General features: G+C 37.5%; 1 protein-coding gene across 6 annotated transcripts in view; it reads left to right on the top strand.

The window, feature by feature from the left end:
* The window catches only part of CUL3 (cullin 3), a 102,372-nt gene that overhangs the window by 36,506 nt on the left and 40,378 nt on the right, over positions 1-25,488 (top strand). For all 6 annotated transcript variants that reach the window (XM_081579658.1, XM_081579652.1, XM_081579655.1 and 3 more), the window contains one exon: positions 17,272-17,385. In XM_081579658.1, the coding sequence (XP_081435784.1) occupies positions 17,272-17,385 (114 nt within the window). The remainder of the gene's footprint in view (positions 1-17,271; positions 17,386-25,488) is intronic.

Here is a 25,488-nt window from a genome sequence, read left to right as displayed (position 1 = left end):
CTGCCTAGTTAATGATGTATTTTCTAAAGCAAAATTATTTTCCATTGAAGTGAACCTTTTAGTGCTGTGGTATAGACAGCCAGGACTATCTTTTCACATTGAGGAAATAAGTTTGCCACATTGAAGCAGGTGTAGAAGTTAAATGCTGTTTCTTTCTTGGTAGTATATTCTTTCTATCTGTAGAAGAATATTTCTCCAAGAAACTGAGACCCAAAGGAATTCAGTAAATTTCTCAAGACCACAAAAAAAAAACTTACGGTGTGTTGTGGCCTTCTTTGCATTGTCATAAATATGAAAACATTTCAGAATTCTCGGGGACTTTTTTTTCTAACTCAAATACCTTTAAAGGCATGATAATATTGGAGAAAAAAGGTTATGCTACTTTAAGTTTTAAGGATTTTTAAATTATAGGTCATTTTGTAAAAGCCTCAAAAGTATCCTTGTAAAATTAATCATCACCAAATTTAACATTCAGAAGTATTATTTCCTGGACTGGCTTGGGTGTAAGAAATACTAAACAACAGAATGCATCTGATTTCTGCATTCATGGAACAGATAAACAAGTAAACAAATATTCTATTACTTGTGGGCAGGGTAGGTTAGGATGGAGCCATGTTTTTTTATGTTTTTGATTTTATTTTATTTTTCAGCTTTATTAAGATATAGCTGATGAAATTGTCAGATATTTAAAGTGTTTTGTTTTGTTTTGTTTTGTTTTGAGTCACTTCCTTTTAGAAGATTTCCTATTTGAGATTCAGACTTCATAGAAAGTCTCTACAGAGGACTTAGTTTTTCTTCTATACACTGCTAAGAACTCCATAATAATAAATAATAATAGATATAATAGGAGTTTAATAGTAAATAATTTAGAAGTAGATGCAGTGAAAAAAAGTGCTGGATAGAAAGTAGGCACTAGGCCTGATTCTACCACTAAATCTTGAATAAATTACTAGATTTTTCTAGACTTCAGATTATTAATGTATAAAATGATTGGGATTAGTTTTGTTAGCCTGAATGAACATTAAATTTATATAAAGATTATGTGCCTTGATGATTTTTGGTTACTTAGGAAAATGATAGTTTTTGAGTTTACTGTTGTCCTTTCATGTGCCATAATACTTGGTTAGAAGTTTTTCCATTTTTAATTGTTTCTTAAGGTCAGGAGAAACTCTTTGGTTTTAATATAGAAAAAACTTTATTATCCAAATCTTGTTATGATTAACAAGTTCCTTAGATTTGCCTTAAGCTTAATTTCCCTCCTTATCCCCCAAATTACTACTCTATAGTAATAATAATAATAAGACAGCCTCATAAATGAGTTTATAAAAGCTAATTTCTGTACTTTAAAAGTTTGTTCTTTTAGGAAAATAGCTGAACAGAAAAGATGTTGACTTTTCAACTCTACTAGAAAGTTTATCATTGCTGAAAGGAATATTTATTCCAGTGGTTTTCAGAGTCCTTCTATTGTGTTCTTCAAATAATGTCTTACTTTGATGGAATCAGTGTGAGGAAGGCAGAGTAAGAGGAGCTTCATCCTCCTCACTTTTCATTCATTCAGAAAACTGCCTGTTGAAGACCTGTTAATGCCAGGCACTGGGCTATGCGTTTGTGTTAAAGATCCCCATCTTTCTGGAACTTAGGTTACAGACTTACGTACTTGAATCTGTGCCTTGTAATCCTGATCAGTTCTAAGCACTCTGTTTTCCAGGTAGGAAAAATGATGCTTTAAAGGAAAATAATTTCAATTTTTAAGTGACTTCCTGTTGATTTTGTGTGTGTGTGTGTGTAAATTCTCTTTGTAGAATAACATGCTACTGTTTTTATTTTGTAGGTAGGGTCACCTTTGCTGAAAATGATGTTTCTATGTAAACTACTTGCTCAGTTTATTAATTTTTCTCCTCATCTTTAGAGGGAGAATGGGAAGAACTGGAGTTTTAAATACTATATTTATTCATAGGTAAATTTAAATGCTTATATAGTGGTACTAATTGCCTGAGGGAATGAAGTTGGTTATTTTATGGTAAGCTCTAGACTGTTTTGTAGGCCAGTTACTTAAGTAGACTTAGCTTTTACAATAAAGTTCTTTTAGTGCTTTTCCTTTCTTTCTAGGCAAATATGAATGGATGTAGGGGCACCTTTTAAATAGCATTGTATGTATAAAATATATCATAAATACAGTGATTGCAGTGAGTTAAAAAAGACACTGATAGAAACACCAGTTACTTAAGTAGACTTAGCTTTTACAATAAAGTTCTTTTAGTGCTTTTCCTTTCTTTCTAGGCAAATATGAATGGATGTAGAGGCACCTTTTAAAGAGCACTGTATGTATAAAATATATCATAAATACAGTGATTGCAGTGAGTTAAAAAAGACACTGATAGAAACACTAGGGAATAAGATTTTCATTAGCAAAGACAGATTCAGTTCAGAGGTCCCACAGATACTGAGTCTCTCCTGTGTCTTATCCACCAGAAAAAAATTAAGGCACAGTGCCTATCAGCAGGAAACCACACCTCCCAGTTTTAGTGAGGTAGTCAGATTTGAAGGGGAATTATTTTGCTTAAAGAATTCAGGGCAAAGTAGAAAGAGGAGGTCATGTTTGATGAGCCTTAAAGTATTATAGAAGATTCATCCTGTAAACGTAGGCAAAAGATAATCTCAGTAAGGAAAATGGCATGAGTAAATAAAAAGGTAGGTAGGTAGGAGCATAGTATGGTGGACCAGTATAAGTTTAAAGGGAACCTAAAGGACTTCACTTGGGTTTGTAGGAAATGAGAATAATGAAGTTAGCTGGCCTAACTTTGTAGGGGATTTGGCTTTTATTCTGTGGGTGCTAGGAGCTATTGGGTTTTAATCTTCAAAAAGCCTGAAGTGGAAAAGATGAAGTAAAAGGTTTAATAGAAGTTCCATTTCCAGTCCTTCTTTGCTACTTATCTTTCATTCTCGTGCCATCTTGTTGTCCTTTTTTTAAATTTAAAGTTGTTGGAAGAAACTAAGAACCCACTGAACGTTAGAGTCGCTTAGGGTGACACTTGACAGGAGTCAGAAGAGGAAGGCTTTCAGCTGGGTGTACAAACCATTAAGGAATAGGATATGAAAGAATGACTTGAATATAAATAGGATGATCCCCAAAGAGGACGAGATTATTAGGGATAGGGTGAGGAGTAGGGGTTATTGGAGAGTCACAAAGATAGCAGTTAGAATATGAGGGGGGTAGGAAATTGAGTAGTTTCTACTTTAAAAGGATTGAAAGAGAAATGCTGGGAAAGAGCCAAGTTTAGAGTGTTAGTAAGTTCACCCATGTTAAATACCAGCTATTCCTACTTAAATTGTGGAATAGACTATAAGCTCTGTGAGGGCAGTGCTCACAGTCTCGATTGTATTTTCTAGGGATGTTCTTTTAATATTTATTAAGCTAGGGCCGGTTTCATTCATCTTTGTGTCTTCTCTCCATATAGTTGGCATTGATAATTGTCTGTTGAAATGAATCTCTAAGAATACTAGTAGTCAAATGGAAGCCATTATGGTTTATACCTATAAACTGCCGAGATCTATTTTGTCTTCTGTATATGAAGTAATACTTCTGCCTACCTAAGTTCATTACTGAATCTTTACTACTATAAAGCAGTGTTTCACCATTTTAAAGTGCAGTTTAGTTTTGGGGCTGACTACCTTTGATTTCTTGAGGCTGGAGTCTGTCAGTTTGCTGGGAACTCTATAGATTATGTGATCTTGTAGAACTGTGTTTTTTCTCTTCATGATATCTAGGAGAGAGGAGTTGCTGTACTGCCATGCTTTGTATATGTTTTACTATTTATTTTGTCAGTGTCCCTGTTGTTCAGAGTTGAACTATAGTATTAATGCTATAATAATGTACTGGTGCTTTTAATGTATTTCTTACTGTCTTAAACATTGGGAATGAAGAACTTGACAGATGATAATCATATTGTCCTTCTGTGGTATACTGCTTTGTTCTTTGTTTTCCTTTCAATCCATTAGGTAAAAAGCTACCATTTTTCAGGGCATGACTTCATCTTTAAATCCTGGTTTTCCAAGTTGTGTTATTTTTTTTAAAGTTTTTAAGAAGAATGTTTTTGAAGTAAGAATGTATTTTTTTTTTAAATCCCAAATTTAGCTGTTTTTTTTTTAATCTTCTTTGCTGCTAAGTCGCTTCAGTCGTGTCCAACTCTGTGCGACCCCAGAGACGGCAGCCCACCAGGCTCCACTGTCCCTGGGATTCTCCAGGCAAGAATACTGGAGTGGGTTGCCATGTCGTTCTCCAGTGCATGGAAGGGAAAAGTGAAAGTGAAGTCGCTCAGTCGTATCCGACTCTTAGCGACCCCATGGACTGTAGCCTACCAGGCTCCTCCGTCCATGAGATTTTCCAGGCAAGAGTACTGGAGTGGGATGCCATTGCCTTCTCAGAATCTTCTTTAACATGTAGCAAATTTTCTTTATGAAACTATGAAAGCCTGTTGTCCTAATAGACATCATGTGCCCCTGCTTTGACTTCTTTAGTACTGTTCATTGAATTCTACTTTGTATTGAGGTCATATGAATGCTAATATTAGGCTCCTCCCTTCTACCCTCCTTTGTAGAGATTGTTAAGTGAGTGCATTCTATATTCCCCATGGTGCCTAACACCCTGCTTGCTTGTTGACACTAATCTTTAAATATTAGAATTGTCAGCTCAGGGAAAAAATTTTATGTATCCTTTTAAATTAAGACCTTCATTTTGGACACTTTGTGAAATTCTTAAACTTATATTAATAACTATGTATGCATTAGTAAACTTACAGAAGAATCTTTTGACAGCGGTCACAAAAAAAGTTTCCGTGACATGGCTGTCTTTAGTTTTGATGATACTGGTATGAATCCTCGATAAAGGTGGCTAACCTTTATTCTAAAAATAAATGAAGATAATGAGAACAGTACTGTGAATCTAGAAAATATCAAAAGGGCAGTGAATTTTATTCCATTCAGGAATTTCTTGTCATTAGTGAATTCTTAGACAGTTTAAAGTATCTACAAAAGTTAAAATTAATTCTCCTAACCTTTAGTAGGACAAACCTACTAGACAGTGTATTGAAAAGCATAGTCATTACTCTGCTGCCAGAGGTCCATATAGTCAAGGCTATGGTCTTCCTAGTGGTCACATGCAGTTGTGAGAGCTGGACTGTAAAGAAGACAGAACGCCAAAGAATTGATCCCTTTGAACTGTAGTGCTGGAGAAGACTCCTAAAAAGTGCCTTGGAAAGCAAGATCAAACCAATCAATCTTAAGGGAAATCAACCCTGAATACTTGTTGAAGGAACTGACACTAAAACTGGAGCTCCACTATTTTGGTCATCTGATGCAAGCACCTGGCTCATTGGAAAAGTCCCTGATGCTGGGAAAGATTGAGGGCAGAAGGAGAAGAGGACATCAGAGGATGAGATGGCTGGAAGCCATCACCGATGCAATGGACATGAACTTGGGCAAACTCTGGGAGATGGTGAGGGACAGGGAGGCCTGGCATGCTGCAGACCATGGGGTTGCAAAGAGTCGGACACGACTGGTCGACTAAACAACAGCAACCTTTAGTAGAAGTTTGCTTTGAAATACAAAAGTCTTAAGGTTGTTATATGTGTTATGAATTAGCTACATCTATTCATCAGACTCCAGATCAGTGCTCTACCACTTATCAGCTGTCTGAAGGAAAGGGGTGCAGATTTCCAGTGAGATCTTCTGATCGTGGCTTTTCTCATTGAGAAAAGACAGAGCATCATCATGACTTCTATTCCAATAAAGACAGCCTGGACCTCAACCAACATGATTTAACTGGAGTGATCTTTCTCCCTCCAAGGTCTGAAGTGTGCTACTGATCATTTCCACGGCAGTCAACAGAGTATTTACCATGCAGTCCCCCTGTAAATACTTGCACACCAAAATACATAAAGATTGTAAGACATGGTCTCTGCGCTTACAAGAGCATCTCAGGGAAATGAGGGACACATGCAAGACACAGTCCCCTCCCCCTACCCACCCCCCAAAAAAGGTTCAAGAAACTGTTTGGGGCAATTTAGGGAAGTCTGTCTGCCACTCTGCTCGGGGAACGTGTGCTTAACGTGAGCATGGAGTGTGGATCTGCTGTGCCTCCTCTACCCCCAGGTACCTCTAATGGTATGTTTCTCCTTAGCAAATGTTGCCCCATGTTTAAAAATATTTTTATTCACTGTATTAAAGCAACAGAAGGCAGTTACTTTAATCTGGTGCTAGGCTGGAAGAAAAATTGTGTTTGTTGGACTCTGATAGTTGCCAAACCAGTATAATGTAGTTTATAGGAGTTTTAAGTTTTCAATAGTAACTGATTTTATGCCTGTGTTGCTTCTTGACTTTAGAACTAACCTAATAAGATGTAACTTTATTTGATAAAAAGCCAAGTGTATCAATAGATAGTATGATCCATAGACATTTGACCAAAAAATAAGAAAGCATTTCCACACTAGGACATCAAAGCAAAAAAGAAGATGAGATAACTTCAATGGCCGTTTTTGGGGTTTTTTTGTTTTATTTTTTTAAGTCCTACAAAAAAGAACTGGGCTGTGATCATGGCCACAGAAGCAGGGAGGGGGAAAATGTAGTAACATTATCATTCTATACCCTTCCTGCCCTAATTATCAGCACCTGGTCACCAGGCAGGAGAAGGGATGGAAGCAGCCCTCGACCAGAATTATGGCAGACGTAAGGGACAACAGGCAAATCTCAAGGTGAGAGTCTATCCAGAGACCTTGCACATAAAGATGGGACCCCACAGGGCTGTATCCTCCCTGGAAAGTTTAACCAGAAACAAACAACCCTCCCACCTGACCTCTGCTGCTCAGGCGCTGAAAGAAATTGCCTGTCTTAAACCTTGGTGGTGAGTGAGATGGAGTAGGGGACTCTCCCCTGTTCATTTACAACCCTGTTCCCTGCTCCAAAAAACTTCAAACTGAGAATTTCGTTTAAAGTAGTCCTAAGCTAGTAGTGCGGAGAAGGCAATGGCACCCCACTCCAGTACTCTTGCCTGGAAAATCCCATGGACGGAGGAGCCTGGTAGGCTATAATCCATGGGGTCGCTAAGAGTCGGACACGACTGAGCGACTTTACTTTCACTTTTCCCATTCATGCACTGGAGAAGGAAACGGCAACCCACTCCAGTATTCTTGCCTGGAGAACCCCAGGGATGGCAGAGCCTGGTGAGCTGCCGTCTATGGGGTCGCACAGAGTCGGACACGACTGAAGCGACTTAGCAGCAGCAGCAGCAGCAGCATTCATCAGACTTAATGGAGGTTGGCTGCATTATGAACTCCTCAAAATATGAAATAAAGTAATTCCTTCTAGTTATGGAGAGATTTTGTTCTTTAAAAGAAAGAAAGCAGTAATCAAGTGGAAATTGAGAGTTGAAAATCAATACTGTATAAGATATGTGACTATATATGTGTGTTTGTGTTGTTGCAGAAAATTTTCTGAGCATGCTGTTAAAATGCAGATTATGATTCAGTGGGTCAAGTTCACAGATGACGAATGTGATGATTGACCATGATTCTGCTCTGTGCAGACGACACTCTCAGTAGCAAGATTCAAATAATTTTATAAATAATGTAACACAAGTAATATTTTAATGGAAGCAAATGCTTACATAGCATTTAATGTGGGGTGGGCACTGTTCTAAAAGTTTTGTGCATGTTGACTCATTTTATCCACACAGGAACTCCTTGAAGTAAGTGCTATTATATAAAAACTGATACACAAATGAAGGCTTCCCTGGTAGCTCAGTTGGTAAAGGATCAACCTGCAATGCAGGAAACCCCAGTTTGATTCCTGGTTCGGGAAGATCCACTGGAGAAGGGGTGGGCTATACACTGCAGTATTCTTGGGCTTCCCTGGTGGCTCGGTAAAGAATCCGCCTGCAGTGCGGGAGACCTGGGTTTGATTCTTGGGTTGGAAAGATCTCCTGGAGAAGGGAACGGATACCTACTTGAGTATTCTGGCCTGGAGAATCCCATGGACAGAGGAGCCTGGTAGGCTACAGTCCATGGGGTCGCAAAGAGTTGAACATGACTGAGTGACTAACACACACTATCACTTTCACACAAATGAAGTCGCTCAGGGTCACACATCTACCTAATGTTGGGTCTATGATTTGAATCAGGCAGATGGGCTTTTTAGCATCTGTATTCCTGTGCTACCTTTATTTACCATGTAATCATTTAAATCAGGAATCTTCGCATAAGGGGAAGAGCTGTGGAGCGTTTTTTTTTCAAAGGATGCATCAGATTAGGAGAGATACCTTCTGTACTTCCTGGCTTGGCTTCTGTTGAGATTCACTTATATATTAAGCCACATTTATTGATAGGTTTATATCACATCACTTCGTATTTTGAGATCTTCAGGAATTACTTTTTAATGACATTTTTAGGAAATCCCTGCCTGCTTGCTTAGTTGTGTCCAACTGTGACCCTTTGGACTGTAGCCCACCAGGCTCCTCTGTCCATGGAATTCTCCAGGTAAGAATACTAGAGTGGGTTTCCATTTCCTTCTCCAGGAAATATTCCCGACCCAGGGATCGAACCTGCATATCCTGTGACTCCTGCATTGTAGGCGAATTCTTCACCTACTGAGCCACCAGGATAGCCCATTTTTAGGAAAAACAGGATTTAAATAACTGGTAAAATTTGTAAAATGATAAGTTCCCAGATTATATACGCAGGGCTCTGAAAAATTCAAATGTTGTGAGAACTTAAATGCTATTTTTGATCATGGTAAATGTTGCATATTTTTGTAAATACTTGGTTTCATCAGATGAAACAAGCAGTATGTTTTGGAATTTAGAGCCAAAAAAAAGGTACTTAGCGAGTATCCAGTGGCTCTGTCAGTCTCAGGCACACCTTGTTTTATTATGCTTTTGCGTTATTGCACTTGGCAGATAAGTGCATTTTTTACAAACTGAAGGTTTATGGCAACCCTCTTCAGCGTGTTTCTGATGAACATTCCTGATAGGTGGGAAGAGGTCAAAATACCAATATTGACACAAGTTTGGAAGAAGTTAATTCCAACCCTCTTGGATGACTTTGAAGGGCTCACACGTGAAAGAAGTAACTTCAAATGTGGTACAAGTAGCAGAAAAACTAGAATTAGAATTGGAACCTTAAAGTGTGTTAGTCGTTCAGTCCTGTCCAACTCTTTGTGTCCCCAAGGACTCTTTGTGACCCACCAAGCTCCTTTGCCCATGGCTTTCTCCAGGCAAGAATACTGGAGTGGGTTCTCTTCTCCAGGGTAATCTTCCCGACTCAGGGATTGAACCCGCGTCTCCTGCGTCGCCAGCATCACAGGCAGATTCTTTACTGGCTGAGCTACCAGGGAAGCCTATGGGTGAACAAAGAAAATGGTTTCTTAAGATGAAAAGTACTTCTGGTACAGATACTGTGAAGGCTGTTGACATGACAACAAAGGATTTGTTACATAAACTTAGTTGATGAAGCAGGTTTGAAAGGACTGACTCCACTTCTTACTGTTGGCAAAATGCTGTGAAACAGCGTTGCATGTTACAGAGAAATCATTGTTGAAAGGAAGAGTTTATTCACGTGGCACACTTCATTGTCATCTTATTTGAGGAAATTGCCACAGCCATCCCAGCATTCACCAGCCACCCCTGATCAGTCAACAGCCATCAACACCTTGGCAAGATCTTCACCAGCAACATGATTATAACACCTTGAAGACTCAGATGATGGTTAGCATTAATTTGCAACAAAGTATTTTTAAATTAGGATATGCAGTTTATTTAGACATAATGCTATTGCCCACTTAATAGCCTACTGTATAATGTAAACATAAGTTTTATATGCACTAGGAAACCAAAAAATTCGTGAGATTCGCTTTAACAAAAAAAATTTGTGTGACTTGCTTTATTGCAATGCTTGGTTTATTGCAGTGGTTTGGAATCAGAACCATGGTATCTTCAAGGTATGCCTATATTTTTAAAACAGTGGAAAACCCTACTTTTAAAATCACACAAAACCAGTATAAATCATATTAATTAGGGGAAACAGCCCACCCTGGAATGGTCCTAAGGCATTGTATGAGTGCCATTGATCTGATCAATGTGTCATATTATAGGAAGAGGAACTACAGAATGTATAGGTTAAGTAACTTGGTCAAAGTCCTGTTTTGTAACTGCCCTGGGTAACTGTCTGCAAATACAGATTTAATTGTTTAGCTCCTGGGTGAACACTGAAACGCTACAGATTTCTAAGAAGTCTAAGAAGTCACACCTCTTAACATGATAGTGTCTCCGTGGTACCTTTAAATGTTTTCTTTTTTTTTTTTTTTAGCACATACACCATATTATTCATGTACCATTTGATGTTTTTAATACATGGTGTATATTTCAATGCAAAATAATGCCATACAAATGTCTGTATTTTTCAGAGGTTTATCTATATTGGAATTAAGTTTTGTCCTGAGTTTGAATATTTTTTAAAGAAGAAAGTCCTTTTCAGTAGTCCATATCATCATCAATTATATGGCTCAGTTCTGATTTCAGTAAAGTTGAGAATTAAAATCTTAATTATTACTTTCAGTTGATAAAATTTCTTGGTGTTACCTAGATATTAGGATTGGCTTGCTAGGGTTTGCCCCAGGCATTTAAACTTAGAGGGTGAAAAAGTTTTAATTAATGATTAAAAATAAATGTGTGTGTGTGTGTTAGAGGGCGGGGAGTTAATGTATAGATTATTAATATCCTTCAACTCTGTAGCCATGAGCTGCAGACCCAAGGTCAGCCTCCTTGTCAGTCCTTGCAGCTCCCACTCATGCTCATGCCTACTGGCCTCTCCTGTCATTACCCTTTCCACCTTCTTCCCTTCGCCAGTAATTTGATTGATTTGAGGATGTATTTCTTACAACTTGGATGTCAGTTTATCATTGAACACAGTGAACTTAAGTTATTATGGCCTTGAAAAATGAAGGTTTTGTTTTGATTTACTAATCCACTTTAATCTTTGCTGAGGGTGTAATAAAAAAGACAGGGAAAGCTGTGTTCACAGAAATGGAGGATGTAGTATGTCCATTTGAATTATTGCAGAGGCCTCTGTAAAGGTTGGTGTACTCAAAATGAGGCCTCTGTAAAGGTTGGTGTACTCAAAATAATGATTCTTCATTGTTTGGCATTCAGGTTTTCTTTATGAATAGTGATGGTGGCCTCGTAGCTTATGTTAATAATACAATAATGAAACAGGACCCAATTTGAGAACATAAACGTTGCAAGCTTTAAAAAGATCAATATACAATAAAATCAGCCTTTTAATTTCATGTACGGTTCTGTGAATTTTAACCCACGTATAGGTTTATGTAATTGTTTATGTAATTGCTATCACAGTCAGTATGTAATATCCTTCAGCCCCAGAAAATTTGTTTTTCCTTTGTAGTCACATCCTTCTTCCACCCTTAATACTTGGCAACCACTGATCTATCAGTGTAGTTTTGTTTTGTCAATAATGTTGTATAAATGGAATCATTCAGTTTGTAGCCTTTGAGACTAACTTCTTTCATTCACGTAATTATTTTGCAATTGAGCCAGTCTGTTGTGTATATCAGTAGTTTGTTCCTTGTTATTGCTGGGTGATATTCTCGTTATCAATATATCAGTTTGCTTATCCATTTACCTGTTTACTTATTTCAAGACATTTGGGTTATATAGTTTCTTGTTGTGAATAGAGTTGCTGTGAACATTTTTGTGTGGATACAGGTTTTCCTTTCTCTAGGATAAATTCCTAAGAGTAGGATTGCTGGGTCATGTGGTAAGTGTATATTTAACTTCATAAGATACTGCCAGACTGTTTTCTTGTGGGACTGTGCCATTTTGTATTCCCATTAGCAATGTATGAAAATTTTAGCTGTTCGGAATCTTTGCCAGCACTTGGTACACTATTCTAATGGGTGTGTGTAGTGGTATCTCATCATGCTTTTAATTTGCCTTTCCTTCTTACCTAATGTTGGTGAACATCTTTTCATGTGCCAGATTGCCTTTTTATATCTTACTTGGTTGAGTGTCTGTTGAAGTGTTTTCCCCATTTAAAAATTCTGTTTGCTTTCGTTCTTGAGTTGTAAGAGTTTTGGGGGTTTTTGTTTTTTTTCTTGGTACAAGTCATTTGATACTTTCTCCCTGTCAATAGTTTGTCTTTTTATTGTTTAATAATAGTACTTGAAGAACAAAAGATTTCAATTTTGATGGAGCCCATTTTATCATTTTTTTCTTTTATAGCTCATGCTTTTGGTGTTAGGTTGAAAATTGTTTAAATCTCAGATGACTTTGTTTTCTTACGTTTCATCCTGCTATACTCTTTTTCTTTGAATTATTGTGGTGCTTTGGAAATGAAATGATACAGCAAGAAACTTGTCTCCTAAAGTAAAGGTTAATGTTGAATGTTAATGATGGCTTAAGAAAATCAGGACTTAGAACCACATATAGTATGATTATTATTATTATAATATATAGAAACATTCATATTGAGGAACTTTTGCAAAGGGAAGGAACAAAAATGGCTGGTGTGGCTCTTTAAGTCAGTGGTCCCCTAATCCTGGCTGTTATATCAGAATCACCTGGGTAGCTCTTTAAAAACAAGAATACCCAGATTCTCTTTCTCTTAGATCCTGTGTGGGCCCCCGACTTTTTGTGTGTGTGTGTTGGTCGCTCAGTTGTGTTCAACTCTGCGGCCCCATGAAACTGTAGCCAGCCAGGCTCTTCTGTGCATGGAATTCTCCAGACAAGAATGCTGGAGTGGGTTGCTATTTCCTTCTTAAGGGAATATTCCTGACCCAGGTCTCCTGCATTGCAGGTGGATTCTTTACCATCTGAGCTACCAGAGAAGCTTTTTAACATAGACTTTATTTTTTCCGGTAGTTTTTGATTCACAGCAAAATTGAGCGAAAGGTATAGAGATTTCCTATATGCCCACTGACACATGTACAGTCTTCCCCACCACAAGCATCCCTGCCAGAGTGGTGCGACTGTTACAGTATTGAACTTACACTGACTTACCATTATCACCCACAGTCCATCATTTACATGATGTTTATTCTTGGTGGTGTTTATTCTATGCGTTTTGGCAGCTGTGTAATGAAATACCATTACAGTAGCATATAGAATATTTTCACTGCCCTAAAAATCCTCTGTACTCAGCATATTCATTTTTCCTTTCACCCTAAGCCCTGGCAACCACTTATCTTTTTTACAGTCTCTTTAGTTATGCCTTTTCCAGAATGTCATGTGGTTGGAATCATATCGTACGTAGCCTTTTCAGATTGACTTCTTTCATGTTGTAGTATGTACTTAAGGTTCCTCTGCATCTTTTTTTTTCCATGGGCTTGATAGCTCATTTCTTTCTAGTGCTGAGTGATATTCCATTGTCTGGATGTACCGCAGTTTGTTTATTCACCTGCTGAAGGGCATCTTGTTTGCTTCTGAGTTTTGGCAGTTACGAGTAAAGCTGCTATAAACATTAGTGTGGGGGATTTTATGTCGACATACGTTGTCAACTCCTTTGGTATTTATTCTGGGGAGCATAATTTTCTGGATCACATAGTAAGAATATGTCTATAGTTTTGTAAGAAACTGCCACTGTCTTCTCAAGTGGCTGTATCATTTTGTATCCCTCCCAGCAGTGATTGAGTGTCCTGTTGCTCTGTATCCTCACCAAATTTGGTGTTGTCCTTGTTTTGGATTTTGGCCATTCTAATAGATGTATGGTGGCATCCCAATGCTATTTTAATTCGGACATTGAACCTCTTTTTATATGCCTGTTTGCTATCTGAATATCTTTTTGGTGAGGTGTCCAGGTCTTGCAGTTTTAAAGCTTGGCTTGTTTATTTCCTTATTGCTGAGTTTTATAAATTCTTTGTGTATTTTGGGTAACCGTCCTTTTATCAGGTGTAGGTGTCTATTGTAAATATTTTCTTCCAGTCTCTTTATCTTCTCATTCTCTTGACTGAAATCGCTTAGTCTCTGTAGGATTCTCTTTGCCAGGTTTGTGATCTATTGTTTTAAATTACTGTGTCTTGCTTTATCCTTTGCAAGGCTAGATGCTTTGCATAGTCATCAGTTTTCAGCTACTACTATAGCCTCTTGTCACAGCTGGTACATCATCCTGCTCTCAGCTTCCATGGTCTTGTTACTTGTTCTTCATCATCTCATTCTTCACATTCCAACGCTTCATCTGCATAATGTTCATGTAGATTTTTTAAGTGATGGATCTGGTCACAATATGATTGGCAGGACCCTTTGGTTCTGGTACCACCTTTATCTCCGAGTTCTTCTTCCCCTTTGCCTTTGCTAGTGCAAAAGCTAATTATGGTTTTGGTAGGGTGTGATTAATAATGTTACATATCCCCCACTTTCTGTTTCAAATTTTCTGTATTACATTAATAATTTGTAAGATAAAGGTTAAATCTTTGGTCACTTTATGTGTATTTTGCTTTATATGCCAGCTTAGTCTTGAAAAAGCCTGTTTTGATCTTCATAAACATTAAATTTTCATCTCATTCCTACCATTTTATTGTATGTTTGGACAAATAATCTTACACTTTTCATGTATCAGTACAAAGATATTTTTCTGAAACAGTTTTAGAGGAACAATTTCTTGCTCATAGACTGATCTGAATAAGAGATGATTGCATCAAGTATATTTAAGGGCATTTCTCTTTCATCTTTTAGTCATGTCTGTGTGTGTGATCATTCAAAAATAAATAAAATAAAATTAACTCTTAATAGCAGCTTCCTTTCTGCTAAGTAGAATTCACTATTGCTGATTTGTCAGGATAATTTTTTGAAGTATAATGCAAATAAAGCAGTGTTATCATTTATGACACACTGTGCTAGTTGATTGCATTTTAATTTTGTTGAAAGGCAGTATCTTATACTTGCTGATATATTTTTAGTGTATAAATTTAGTGTATAAATTAGTGATTTTAGAAAATATGACTTATTTTATAACTTTTAAATTTAATAGGTAAATTTTTCATTTATTCAACAAATATACCAAGCACGTTTTTGCATTCCAAAATCAGAATGACTTTATAAATAGAGTTAACATATAACTTGATTTTATAACAAAGGGAATATTTTCACTTAAATCCTTTCAAATGATTAATTTCTAGATTTTCTGGTGTTTAGAATGTATAATACAGTTTCTCTAGTATTGTCATGAATTTAATTTAATTGCTACTCCGAGTTCAGAGGGTCAGTGAAAGAATATGAAGCTTGATGAAGAATTTTGTAAGTAGGTACATTTTCAGCTTCCTGGGGTTTTTTGTTTGTTTAGCATATGGGAGCTTGCATATGATGTGTGGTAGACTTAATTACTTGAAATATGATGTTTTACCACTTTGCATGAAAGTGTTTAACATAGTACTGTCAACTGACATGGATGTTTATCGCTTTTGATATTGTCAACATATTTATGAAATAATCTCTTGGTTATACATTTGAAGGCAAGTAGCTGAGTCTTTTGAACAAGAGTATATAATAAAATTTTGAACTATGTGGTATAGACTAGTGGTTTTCATACTGTATGTTTGGTAGAATAGATTAATTGTCCCACCAGTAAAATCTCCCACTGTTTTTCCTCTACATGTAAGAAAAAATAAATTACAATTTTCTCAGCTTCAGCTTTCTCTCCCATGTGTTGAGACTAATGTGTGTGTGTGTGTGTGTGTGTGTTTAATCTTTGGCACTTACAGTCACTTTATTCTAGTTCTAATACACAATGACATTTTATTTACATGTGTTTATAATTTGGGTTTTAGGTGTCAGAAAACACTGTGACTTCAGATTCTTCCCAGCCTGAAAAAGTTAAACCACTGCTGTAGATTATCTATGGTGAAGAATGTTTAGAGATTTAAAAAAAAAAGTCTCTTTAGGCTGGAGTTACTGAGAGTTGAGGTGGACCTTGGAAGATTGGTTGGATTTGAAAAACTGGCATTAATAGGCCCAAAGTGTCATCGGGACTTAAAGGACACATGCAGGACTTCTTCATGACAAAGCTAAAACCAGAGTCTAGGTTCTGTTTCCTGGCCAAAGAATTTTTCCATAGGACTGATAACATAGCAGGAAGAAGTATGGTCAGTAACCTGTTACTGGAGAAGGTGTGAATATACTTGTGGATTGTGGGAAAAAATTCCTGAATTCTTATCAGAATTGCCTTTAAAGGGTATTTCAGACTGGAAGGAACTTTATGCAAAGGCAGATATGGTGAAAGAACTTACCTTGTTGGAGGTGAATCATGGTATTGGAGGGTGGGAATGAAATAAAGGGTCTTTTATATGCCAGGCACTGTTCTAGATGTGGAAGGTACACACGGAGAAGAGAGAATCCCTGCTGTCACGGAGCAGTAATAAACAGATAAATATGTCATATACTAGTAATTAGTGATGAATACTGTGAGGAAAAATAAAGTGTAGGGTGAAGAAGTAGAGGTATTGTTCTTAAAATAGGATGGTCAGGGAAGACCTTTTTGTGGAAGTTAAACTTGAGCAGAAGAAAAGGAGGGGAGTGAGCTGTGTGAACTAAGCAGAGGAGATGGCAGAGCACTTTTGCAATATGCAGCTTCATGGTAGCTGGAGGACATTAAGTTAATATATTTTATGCTCCTTGAGTGTTTGCTGAGTGTTAGGCACTGTCTTATGTGTATTTCAAGTGGTAATTCAATCCTTAAAACAGTCCTATAAAATGGATACTGTTTCAGATATGAGGAAACTGAAGCATGGAGATGAAATAATTTACCCAAGGTTGCACTCCTAGTCAGGGAACTGGGATTCAAGCCCAGGTAGTTTGACTCCAAAATCAGTGTTTTTGACCATTTTTCAAAGATGGGGGAGGGGTAGTGTAGTAGGAAGTTGAATTGGAGTGATACAGCATGGGACCAGTTCTGTGGCACCTTTGTAGTTCTTCTGTAAGTCTTTAGGATTTTATGCTGACAAGTTAAATCATTGGAGGGTTGAGAAAGGCCCAGGAGGTTGCTTTATGATTCTGGAGGTCAAGAGACCAGTCTGGACTGTACAAAACGTGTTTGTTAGTTATCTGTATATAGGTTATATTATAGCTTAAAATATTTCTGCTGGTCTGTAACATGTTTCTTTGATTCAAAGTGGAAGATTTCACTTCATTATTTTGTTGAACAGATAATGTGCATGTATACATATGAGTGTGCATTGGGTATATAAACAAACTGTAATGAACCCTTCTGTTAATAGGTGCGAGAAGATGTACTAAATTCATTGAATAACAACTTTCTTCAAACGCTAAATCAAGCTTGGAATGATCATCAGACAGCTATGGTGATGATTAGAGACATACTAATGTATATGGTAAGTAGAGCTTTGTTGTTTTTCCTTTAAGTTAAGCATTTCAAAACACAGTGTCTTTTCTTCTGTCACATTTAGTTAGATGGTACAACTCAGTGTGGAAAGCTTTTCTTTTTTTTTAATACAGTTTATGTCGTAAGGGCCAACTTTAGCTTATATGAATAAAATCTTAGTTGTTCGTATACTTAATGATTAGAAAGGAAAAGATGTAATCTAGCACTTACGCTTCAATATGGGAAATACTGAAAAGCCCATCTCTCTTTGAGTAAGGGGAGTTGAGTGACAACATGAGAGATGAAAGCTAAATATTCTCTTGCAGATTTTTAAACCCTAATGTCCTTATGTTTTCAGTTACAGGAGATACTGTATTAATGCAAATATTTTTGTAATAACTGTACTGTAGTAGCTGCCATCTGTCTCTGGATAGTATGAGTGCGTCCTCAGTTGTGTCTGACTCTTTGTGACCCCATGGACTGTAGCCCACCAGGCTCCTCTGTCCATGGAATTGCCCAGGCAAGAATACTGGAGTGAGTTGCCATTTCCCCCTCTAGGGATGTGTGTGTGTATATGTGTATGCACACACACACATATATATGTATATATATTCTTCAGATATGTGTTCCCTTTTTCACGTATAACTTTTTTGTTTTTCATTAAAAAAATACCTGTTGATCAAAACAGTTAGGAAAACATTGACTTGAGCTAGACTGTTTAATAGCTTTCAAGGAGATTAAAACTATCAGGTTTTTTTAAAAAATACAAGTATTAAGATTCGTCAAGCTTAATTATTGTGTCTGCAGAATCATCAAGCCCAATAACTTGTTTGTTCAATGTTTATGTTTGGGAATTGGACTTCATGATTTCTTCTAAGATTTTACTCTCTGCTTTTGGAATTGTTATTGTCAGTTTCTTTAGTTTTTGATTATTAGCTGTAATGGTGAGAGTGGGTCCTAGTTTCTTTACTTGGTAGAATGAGGCAGTCTTTGAAAAGAATTTCCAGTGAGATCAAAGAACTATAGTTGTTTGTTCTACTGAGTGAATTCATTCAGGCCTATTACCCCAGGATTTGTGATGCTGGGAAAGATTGAACGCGGGAGGAGAAGGGGACGGCAGAGGATGAGGTGGTTGGATGGCATCACTGATGCGATGGACATGAGTTTGAGTAAGCTCCGGGGGTTGGTGATGGACAGGGAGGCCTGGAGTGCTTCAGTCCATGGAGTCACAGAGAGTCGGACATGACTGAGTGACTGAATTGAACTGATTAGTAAGAGGGTCAGAGAGGGGCTACTTCATTTTTCAGGGTTTTGGGAAAAGGTTTAGCAGATTATTTAGCCTTTCTGAGCCTCATTTTCCTCTTCACAATAGTTATCTTAATGTGGACATTTTGAGGTAAATGAGGTAGCCTGTGAAAACATATCATAATGTTTAGGGTTTAAATGTGAAATGACTTCGCTTACTGCTGTCTTCTTTAAGTTCCGAATTTGTTGAGTCTTTGAGTTTCAACACAGACACTGAGATAGAAAATCACTTGTGATTTTATAGTCCATTGCTCTGTTGATAAAAGGAGTATTTTGAAATAATATATACTTACTCTTTATGCCATGTGATTTTTAAAAATTTCTATTTTATTTCAGCACACACACCACATTTTTTGTTGGCGGGGCACGAAAGAAATCTCAGACTTTGAATCCTAGCTGTTATGTGACTGTAGTCAGGGAACTAATTATCATAATCAAGGAACTAATTGTTATTCCTTAGCTTCATTTATAAAATAAAAATAATATTGTACTCATGGGTAGAGTAGCCATGAGACTTAAAGGGGCCCTTCATATGAAGCACTTACATGGCCCGGACTGTAGTATTGTGTTCAGTAAAAATTAGTAGTAATATTTTCCTTCATCTTTTCATCAAATCCATCTGGTAGTGTAACAGCACTAGATTAGCCCAGCCACTTGCCTTCCCTGGGCTTCTGCTAGTAGAAACCCCATTTGGGAAACCTCATACCATGCGTCCATTTTCATAAACTTCCTCTGTCAACCTTCCACACTGCCCAGAAGTCTCACTCTTTGTCTAGTCAGCTCATTCTACCACTTTGAAACAATCATTTCTCTTCAAACCTCCTGCTGTCCTGCTAGTCGCCTTACTCTTAATAAACAATCTCATCTTCTGCCTTTCAGAGAATGAGAAAGCATCAGGTAGAAGCTGTATTCATCTCTTGCCTCTGAGTCTGCAAATTTCCCTCTATTTTCTCCCCCTTTCTTCTCAGAATAATATCCCGCTAAATTTTCTCTTGGACCCCTCCACTGCCACCCAGGATCTCCCATTGGTATTCATAGCTAAATGTCTCATAGGAAGTGTTGACACTTGCTGTCTCTCTTTTGTCATCGGTTTGAATCCTCCTGCAATGTAGGAGACCCAGATTCGATCCCTGAGTTGAGAAGCTCCCCTGGAAGAAGAAATGGCAAACCACTCCAGTATTCTTGCCTGGGAAATCTCATGCACAAAGGAGCCTAGTGGGCTAAAGTCCATGGGGTCGCAAGAGTCAGATACGACTTAGTGACTAAACCACCACCGTTCATTTTGAGTGTGTTTCAGTCGCGCTTCTACCTCAACTCTTCTGTTACGTCTTGCTCCTACTAGGATCACCACGTCTGCACATCTCTGAAAGCAAAGCTCACCGCTAATCCTCACTAGCCTTGATTTTCCAGCAGCATTGGCATGCTTGACTACTGTTATTTTGGCATGGTTGGGTCTTTAATTTCTGTGATCGAGTACTCCCTGTATGCCTCTGCCTTTCTGACTGTTTCTTCTCAGTCACTCTTCTTTCTCTTCTTGCCCCTTAAAATAGAGCCATTCTTGGGGCTTACCCTAGGCTTCCCTCTCCTGGTACATGGTATTTACTTACCTTGACTCTCTGTAGTGCCTCTGTGCAAATGATTCCCACCTTATCTCTCCAGCCTCATGCTCTGAGATTCAGACTTGTAAATTCATTGATCTAGCTGGTGGCTCCCTTCACTGTCTAGAGATAGTTCAAACTTGGCATTTCCAAGTGAGCTCATTATCTGTGTTATTCCATTTGGTCATGACAGGAACCTGGGAATTATTCTTGTCGGTTTCTTCTCCCTTTTTTCCTACATCATGTATTTCTAGAATCTGTGATTTCTCTGTTTTCATATCTGCCACTCAAGACCAGAGCACTGTGATTTCTCAGTAGCTAGTCATACAACATTCACCATGCTCCCCTCTCTTTTTCACATTGTTCCTAGAATTATTACTTTAAAGTGCATGATTCTCTCTCATCTTGAAACCTTCACACCTGTCTTCTGTCGGGAAATGTTTCCAGAATGTTTCCTCTCTTTTGTCATGTGTTCCTACTTATCCTTTAAGGCTTTGCTTAGATTTTTGGTAAGCTTTCCTTGCTCCATGCTTTGTACTACCCGTGGCCCCAGCTGCTCTCATTGTACCTAGCGCTACTCCCTTTGTAGTCTTTATCATTACTAACAACTGCTTAATGCCTCGCTTCCTCACTAGACTGGACTGGGACGGGTGGGGATGGGACAATGTGTCACTGCTCTGTCTCCAACACCTAGCACAGCCTCCTGCACAACCTAGGCACTCACTACCTCTTAGAATTACTGTACCCATTGTTTTTTAATAGGTAGTGCTTGTTTTCAAAATGCTTATTAAAAAATGCAAAATTTTAGATCTAGAAAGAGGTTAAAGTGTTTATAATGTATTTTCATATTCCATAGGTATAATTCTTTCATCCTTCATTGTCTTCGTTTTGCCTTTTTATATGTAGTAGTCTGGGCTTAATTAAATAGTGTTTTTTAAAATTAAAGTATAATTTCAATTAACATTGAAATGTGCAGAACTAAAGTGTACAGAGTTACTTTTGACACATGTATGTGCATGTGTAACCAGTGCTTCAATCAAGATAAATTCTAATTTTCCAAAAACTACTCCCCCCCCAATTTTTTTTACATTGACATCTCCATTATTTTCTGTGAAGCTTTTTACCATCATTCCAGACTTATCAGATCACTTTACCTGCTAGATAAGACATATACCTAGGCAGATTTCTTCTTCCTGTGAATACTGGCTATGACTGTTGGAGTTTTAGAACTCAGGCTCATGGGAGAAGAGAAGATGCTGCATGTCTTCCCACCTTCCTCCTCCTCAGCTGACTTTTACTCTGACAGGGAGATGTCTGTGTCTAAAATGCCCTGCCCGAGCCTCAGTGTATACATACCGTGGGAAACACTGGCTCTTGAAAGTGAAAATATAATCACAGGTTACACGAAGGCAGCTATTGGTCAAAATTTGGTCGAGCAGTTTGTTGTTGGCAGGTTCCGCGTTCTAGAAAGAAAAGTGTACACATATCTCAAAATGGAACATGTGATTCTGCCACTATACTTGTTCTAACATTTGAGACTTGATTTACCTGTTTTGTCCCTGAAAGCATTGGAGTTTGTAATCTGCTTTATTTTTAATTCATCCTTTTCTTTAAGAAAAGTTAACGTGTTAAACTTCTAAGATTGGTTTGGGGCTACTTAGTATGTTTTCTTTTCAGTTTTTTAATTTTATGAAGAAAATTTGTTAAAGGTTATATAATAACTTGAATTATCAAGGTAATCCACAGGTATATTAATATTCATGCATTTCTCCCCCTGTAAACTATAAAATAGCTATAATATCAAGGGAAAAATTAAATGTATGGATGGCATTCTGTAGGTTACTTTGGCGCAATTAGAATTCATGTCAAAAGAAATAGGAAAGCATTTCCTGTTGTGGTATGGAAGGTTAATAGAATTTTCTGCATAAAACTCTGTGATGATTTTCAAAGATATTTTCATGTTTTTACTTATTTATCTATATTCCCAGTCATTTTTACAAATAACAAACATACAGTTCTATTGAGATTATCTTTAAAGACTAGAATCTATAAATTCAAAGTCATGGGGGGAGAGTTGACCCAGGGAAAAAAGGATCACTGCTTCTTTGAGCGATTAGGAAAGGCATTAGGATGGGTGAAGAGGTGAGGTGGAATGTAGGAACAACTTTGTGAAGAGGAGAGAAGCCAAGGATGGTCTCCTTAATAAAGTAGAACATGGCGACAGTTAGTTACTGTTTGCAGAAGCATGTGAGGTGCTGAGGAATGTGGTAGGCTGAGTCGTGGACTCCCAGATACGTCCACGACTAATCTCTGGAACCTAGAGATTGTCACCATATATGGCAGAAGGAACTTTGCAGAGGTGATGAGGTTGAGGATCATGAGATGATAATTGTCTTAGGTTAACCTGCTACAGGGTCTTTATAAGAGAGTTGCAGGAGAGTCAGAGTAAGAGAAGGCAATGTGATGACAGACACAGAGATTGGAGTGATACGCTTTGAAGATGGAAGAGAGGCTATAGCCCAGGAATACAGGTGGCCACTAGAGATTGAAAGAGACAGGGAAGTGAATCCCCCTCAGAGCCTCCAGAAAGAACCAGTGCTGCTGACATCGTAATCTAGCCTAGTGAAACTGTTTTCAGTCTTCTCAACTCTGGAACTGTTACAGAGTAAACGAGGTACGGAAACTGGTCATTTGTTCAGCAGCAATAGGAAACTAACGCACGGGGAGGTTTGGAATATCCCTTGTGCTGGGTCAGCCATCTAAGTGGATCATCTGTAGTTGTGAGGGGAAAATTTAAGTAAGTTGGCACAGTTTATATAGTGACGGCAGTCAGTAGCCTTCATACTTTCTTTGGAGGGACTTAGCAGTCTCAGAAAAGACTATTCGAAAGCTAAGGAAAACCTACTAATTCAATTTGGCTTATTGGGTACAGGGAAGAATTCCAAGACGGTAGCATTGTTAAAATTGTTGATTGTCAATCTGTGCTGTTTTAAGAAGCGGGCAGTTGAATCAAAGTTCCCAGGAAACAAGTATTTGGTGTTTGGGATCAGTAGACATGAAGTTCTAGTTGAAATGGGAAGCTGTTGAAATGTACACAGGGAGAGGTGGAAGGAAAAAGAGGATCTTTAATACCAGAGATATTTGAGGTCTTTTAATATGAGGCTGAAGGTCTGTCCATCTCAATATGTGGGTGAAGGGAATCCTGATAAGATGGGAGATGAAAATTTGGGCATCTGTAAGGAGTGTGTCAAATTGGTCATTATTATGAAAATTACAGTTATCAGAGGTGATAGATATCAAGGAACCAAGTTGAGAGATAATGTAAGCTGTTTGCTAAAGCTACCAAGGATTTGTGTGTCCTTGGATACCAGAAGATAGGATGAGAACATGGAGATCACAGAATTTGAGAGTCTGTATTTTCTTTTGTAGATTTTGGTACTTTTTAGATCCAAAAAAATATTTCTTCTTTACTGTATTCTAGATTGAGCACCAAGAAAAGTTTCAAAACAGTTGTATTCTAGAAGAGGACAGATAGGTTGTTTGTCTTCTTGGTACTTTCTCTGCTTTCAAAATGATATCTTAGAAGAAAATAGGATGTGGCTTTTGGGCTGTTAAGCTTCACACTTTTTCAGTTTTTGTTTTTTGTTTTTTTTTTAACTTACTGCTTTTGCAAGAAGGATCTGTACAAGACAGGTTCCCCATATGTGCTCTAGTTTTTGCATTTGTGACTGATAGTGTAATACCTTGGCATTTTTTTATGGTTAGTTCAACAGCCAAGTACTGGGCCTTTATGTAAAATAAAACCAGGGCAACATCATAAATACTGTAAAGGTTAAGAGTATTGGGCTTGATAGTTAGGATTTCTTCCTTGCCATCCATTTAAGTTCCCCTTTCAGCAAATTAATAGAACCATAAACACTTTTGATTACTTATGCCCTGTGAACTGTTTTTGCGTGTGTACAGTGATGATGTAGCAATCCATGACATTGAGTTTAGGGAGGGAGGCAAACAGGTATTAATCCATCATGGGTAGGTCCTACACACACAGACACACACAGACACACAGACACACACACACACACACACACACACACTCTCTCTCTCTCTCTCTCTCTCTCTCTCTCTCTCTCTCTCTCTCTCTCTCTCTCTCTACATGTTTATGATAATTGATTTACACACAGTTGAGCTAACATTCATTCACCTTTGTTGCTTAAGCAGGTATGCAGTGAATGTGTATTATGTATCAAACACTTTTCTAAACAACTGGGTTTCTTTTTCCAATTTCTTCTGTCTTGGGGCAGTTTTATGATGTGGACATCGCATTTGGGTAGATAATCCTGTTTTCCCAAGCCTATAATTGAAGAAAAGTGATTTTTATCAATGATCCAAGTGTAAGCTATGAAAGCATATTAGAAATTTTAGCACTGTTTCTTTTCTCATTTTTTAATTTTGAATCTGATAGTAAAATTCTCATTAAATGATTTTCTAAGGATTTAAATACTAATTGTCATCAGAAGTTATTTAAAACCATTATTATTAGAATAGTTAGAAACTCAGCAAAAATATTAGTTACTATAGCAGTTACAGCAGTTATTCTAACCACTAATTCGAAAGTCCCCTTTTAATTTTTTTAAAAACACTTTATAACAGGGAGAAGGAAATGGCAACTCACTCCAGTATCCTTGCCTGGAGAATCCCGTGGACAGAGGACCCTGGCGGGCTACAGTTCATAGGGTCACAAAGAGTCAGAGACAACTGAATGATGAACACATGTATAACAAATAAAACTACACATTTGCCCACTTTTTTTTAATGTAGGTTTTCTGATTTTTTTAAAAATTTGTGAGAATTCTGGATAAAAATACTTCATCAAATAATAAATGTATTGTGAGATATTGTCATTCATTTAGATATGTCTTTTCTCCTAATGGTGACTTTGAAGAGAAGTTTTTAATTTCAGTTGATTTCAGTTTTTCAATCTGCAATTGTTGGAGAAAGTGTTGTGTACATATCAGTTGGTCAGATTTACTAATCAAGTTCACATCTTACATAGCTTTACTAATTTTTTTGTCTGTTTGTTCTATCAACTACCAAGAAACATTAAAATTTTCAGATTTGATTTGGGTCTTATTTCTCCTTTTAGATTATATATTTTGAAGTTTTGTTACACAGTCAATATAAATTTAGGATTATATCCTTCTTTATCTTTA

Source organism: Giraffa tippelskirchi, chromosome 3 (genome assembly GCF_054371585.1).
Source record: "Giraffa tippelskirchi isolate mGirTip1 chromosome 3, T2T-mGirTip1v1.2.pri, whole genome shotgun sequence".
Classification (NCBI taxonomy): Eukaryota; Metazoa; Chordata; class Mammalia; order Artiodactyla; family Giraffidae; genus Giraffa; species Giraffa tippelskirchi.
The sequence above is the reverse complement of the archived record's forward strand: the minus strand, read 5'-3'. Positions and strand labels throughout refer to the sequence as shown.